General features: G+C 42.3%; 1 protein-coding gene across 2 annotated transcripts in view; it reads left to right on the plus strand.

The window, feature by feature from the left end:
* POLR3E (RNA polymerase III subunit E) overlaps window positions 1-2,258 on the plus strand; it is a 36,848-nt gene extending 34,590 nt beyond the window's left edge. For both annotated transcript variants that reach the window (XM_006026117.3, XM_025207015.1), the window contains one exon: window positions 1,417-2,258. In XM_006026117.3, the coding sequence (XP_006026179.1) occupies window positions 1,417-1,473 (57 nt within the window). In that variant the 3' untranslated portion in view covers window positions 1,474-2,258. The remainder of the gene's footprint in view (window positions 1-1,416) is intronic.
* The last annotated feature ends 1,803 nt before the right edge of the window (window positions 2,259-4,061 follow it).

Consider the following 4,061-nt stretch of genomic DNA (forward strand, 5'->3'; position numbering starts at 1 on the left):
TGCTGAATAGGGGCTGGTATATAGATCAGTTGTGCATTTGAAAAACTGAAAAACTTCTGCTTTGCTAAGAGGACAGATTTGATAAGAATGTGTCCATGCTCTCCAAGGCAAGAATCTGGCCTTGCTGAGTCTGGAGCATTTTTGCCTATAATTTAATACATCATGCTGGTACAGACAGTTTGTGTCAAGAGGACAGAGGTGCCTACACTCTGACCAACCAAGAGCTTCTGGATAAGATGTATGTTCTCACAGTGTTGCTACTTAACAAGGACTTTACCTGTGGGGGATGTCAATGTGCTAAGAACCACCTCTTTTTGGTGCAGGACTGGGGTGTGTGGGTCATGTTTAATTTCTCCATGAATATACATGGGTCCAGGCAGTGCAAGAATAGTCCTTATGGCACAGTTAAGCCATTACCACATGCGTCACTCCTGTGCCTTCCTTTGCCAGTGGGATGGTTGCATTCCAGTCAAACTGCAGCCTGAATGAAGCCCTGACTGCAAATCCTTATTTCTCTTCCCTTTCCCCTACTCCCCCCACTCCTTTGTTAAGACTAGAGGGACAGGCTGAAGGGTGTTTGGTCTGCAATCTTGATCTACAGATATAAACCGCTGTTTCTTCCTAGCTTGCTTCCTTCTTTGAAGGTTGAATATTTGCAGTGCATTTGACTGCTGTGGCGTGATGCTTAGTAATAAAATCAGAGCTCCTTTTCTCTGAAGCCACATAACAGCACTTGTATGGGCATGTGTTAGTCGTTGTTGAATCATCTACTAGAGACTGGGAGCAAGAGGAGGAAGGGGAATGCTGTGTCAGAAAGTCACTGGAATTAGTGTTTGCTAAATAGAAAAAAATACTCATTGATGTTTAAATATCTCACCTTCCCCAGGCTGTTTACCAGATGCTCAGTTTATAGTATCAATGCATAATCCAGTGGTTTTGCAGTTTATTCTAATAAATTCCTTGATCTTGCACTACTTCCTGCAACATTTGGGTGTTTTTGTTATAAGCTGTCCCCTCCTCACCACTTCTTTGTGTCCACTTTGCTCCACACCTGTCCCTCCTACTTCTGCTCCCCCTCCAAAATTAACTTATCATGCCTGGTGAGAGGGGTACAGTGGTACCTAGCACCAGGAAGAATTCCAGCCTTGTGTGGTCCTTGGGTCCTACCACGGTAAATGTGATTAGTAACAAGAGCAGCTCCAGAAGCCTGTTAGATGGAGAGGCTCCATCTTGCAACTCCTACCCATGGAAGAAGTCCTATGAAGGTTGTAGGATCATATCCCCTTCTTAGCTAGTTGAGTAACAGAGGTTTAAAGGGCTGTTGCACTTCATAGATAAGGACGGGGGGGTTGTTAGTAGTAATACCTAGACAAATCACCTTTTAGTATCTGTAACCTCTTTTCCCTTCTTCCTTAGGATTGCTGTGTAAGCTATGGTGGAATGTGGTACCTTAAAGGGACGGTGCAGTCTTGACAATGGTGATATGCTTTGTACTCCAAGGTGTCTCCAGGACGGAGGAGGAAAACTGCAAAGGGTGGTAAAGACAGTGAAATGCCTTTGCTTGAGGGAGCATGGGGCAGGATCTAGCCATGTGGGCATTGCAGAAAGACAGTTATTGATGTCACATTATTCACACACCTGTTTGCATGGTTGCCTAACTGCAGAGAACAAGTAGGAAGAAAACATGGGACCTATTTGCGGTTTGATTAATTTGGGATTCCTAATGTATTTTGCTTCTCGTTCTGTTTCATTATAATAAAATAAAAGTATATGCTGATAGACATGATGGTAAATCATGGTCTAATATCTTATTTTGTAACTAATGCCAATAAATTGTAAGTCTTTGTTTACAAACATCTGATTTTTATTAAATGCCTAGAAGCTCATGCTTTAGTCTTTGAGTGTCAAAGCACCCCTCAGGCCGACTTAAATACTAATGTTCATTGAAGTGTTTATATGAGTGGGTTTGTGCAGCAGTTGGGGGCGAAGCTGTCTTTAAACATTGTACTACATTCTACGTAGCAGAAACAGTTTCATCAATTGTTTATGTGAAATGAGTTGTGTGAGAAGTAGTCATATGAAACAGATGTGGATTATTCCAGTCTTCTTTTTTGCATTACTGTATGCAGATCTGGCAAGGTAAGTCACCTTCTGCACCATTGGAAAGGCGTCCCATGGTAATTACCACACTTGGCGATAATGTAAAATCTATATTTTGTGTAATTTTTTTCAAAAAAATAAAATTTAATCTTGAAGGTCAACCATGACATCTTAATCTAGCCACATTTGTCCATGAATAGAAGTTATCTGCCTAACCCACTTCCATAGCTGTGACACTTAACCTTCCCTGGTCTAACTGGGAATGTGTGTAGAGAATGGGGTGGGGATTTGTGGGGGAGGGGCATATATGAATAGGGATTTCAAGCAATATGTAGCATCTGGCCTAATATTCATTATGGCAATTTCTGGCATTCTTCAACTGGATGGGGGCTCTGTTAAGCAAAGTCAGGAGTTCTTCCATAATCAAAAAACTTTTTAAGCTAAGTTTAACAAGTAGGTGGGGGAGACATAGGAACCAGCTAATCTTGATAGCTGAGGAGTGTAGCTCTACATTAAGACTTTTATTCTTTGGTCTAGTTGGGCTAAAGACAAAGTATTGTTTCTGCTGCCTGCTACCGTCTCACATGCTAGGGGAAAAAAGTCTTGTTTAAGTCTGTAAAGGAATGAAGGAGGTTATTTTGTGGCTGAAATAATAAGATTGGGGCAACTAAACTAAATATGGTTAACTTCACTGGTTGATTAAATAATTTATACAATGTTGATATAGAGCATCTGGTTTCCAGACACTATAGTAATCCTTTTGTGAACGAACTAAACCCCTTTTTCATTAATAGTGCAGGAGATGCTGATTTCCAACACAGAAAACTGCCTTTGCACTGATTATTGTTGCATAAGTCTTATACGATCTTTAGATTGTTGCTTTATTTCTATATACTGGACGTGGTAGAGGGGCTTATAAAGTGAAAAACTTACCTGAACATGACTGCTACAGATAAAATGGCAAGCCTGCCTCCTAGGGATCATTCCCTGGAGCATTTAAGTACAGTCAGAAAGCCTGAGGCTGAATTGATTCAATCTTTCCAGGTTAGACTAGGCTGTGTAGATTGAACTGATAAGCAAGTGAACAGACATTCACTTTTGATTCCAGAAATGCAGCTACATGCCTGCAGTGGCTCAGGCCAGAATCCAAGGGGCAGTAGAGCATGCCTCCCTGCTCAGCTGGGGCAGACAGCTTAGGCCAAGGCTAGCCCGCCCACCCTACAAGAGTGGTGGTGGGGTATAGTGGGGGAGGTACAAAGCATCCTAGGATGCTGGAGAACTGAGAGTTAACTTTGAATCTAGAGGGGATGTGGGACAGAAGTTCAGTAAACTGACTTAACCTAAATCAGTTATAAGTCTAGATGTAGTATCAGACTTCTTAAACCAGTTTCAGTCATTATGAAAGTGGTTGATGTGCACTGAACTTTTGTTGCGTTACAGATCTGAACTGGTTTCCGATCATGTATACCAGTTTGTGTAATTTTGTGTCCCTAAGCGATATTATTCATATAACAGTGCATAACATTTCTGTCTTGGTAGTATTTGTCACAACCCAAAGTTGTGGATTTTTGATTGTGTGCGCTTCGGCACTGCTAAATTATGTTCCCGCCGAATTGCAGCTCTTTTGCACGACGGAGTGTTCCGTTGTTATAGAGAACCCGCGTGCAGAAAAGTGTTTCCCGCCATTTTGTAGCCTTCTTTGCATTGTGCATTTCTCTTGCATTTAGTGATGCACGCTGCAAAGGAGTTCCCGCCATTTGTATTGAGATTTGAGCCACATTATTGGCCGGTCTTAATTTAGGCACACGTGGCTGCTAGCTATTGGCTTGCTAGCCGTACAAAAGGCTTGGGTGGCTTCCACCCAAGTTGGAGAGAGAGAGACGGATCTCTAAGCGCTGTGGGTCCTTTCGAACCCAGCGCGTCTTTCTTAAGAAGGCGATAGAGGCTCCAATTGCCGACCC

The sequence above is a fragment of the Alligator sinensis genome, unplaced genomic scaffold (genome assembly GCF_000455745.1).
Source record: "Alligator sinensis unplaced genomic scaffold, ASM45574v1 scaffold330_1, whole genome shotgun sequence".
In the NCBI taxonomy this organism is placed as follows: Eukaryota; Metazoa; Chordata; order Crocodylia; family Alligatoridae; genus Alligator; species Alligator sinensis.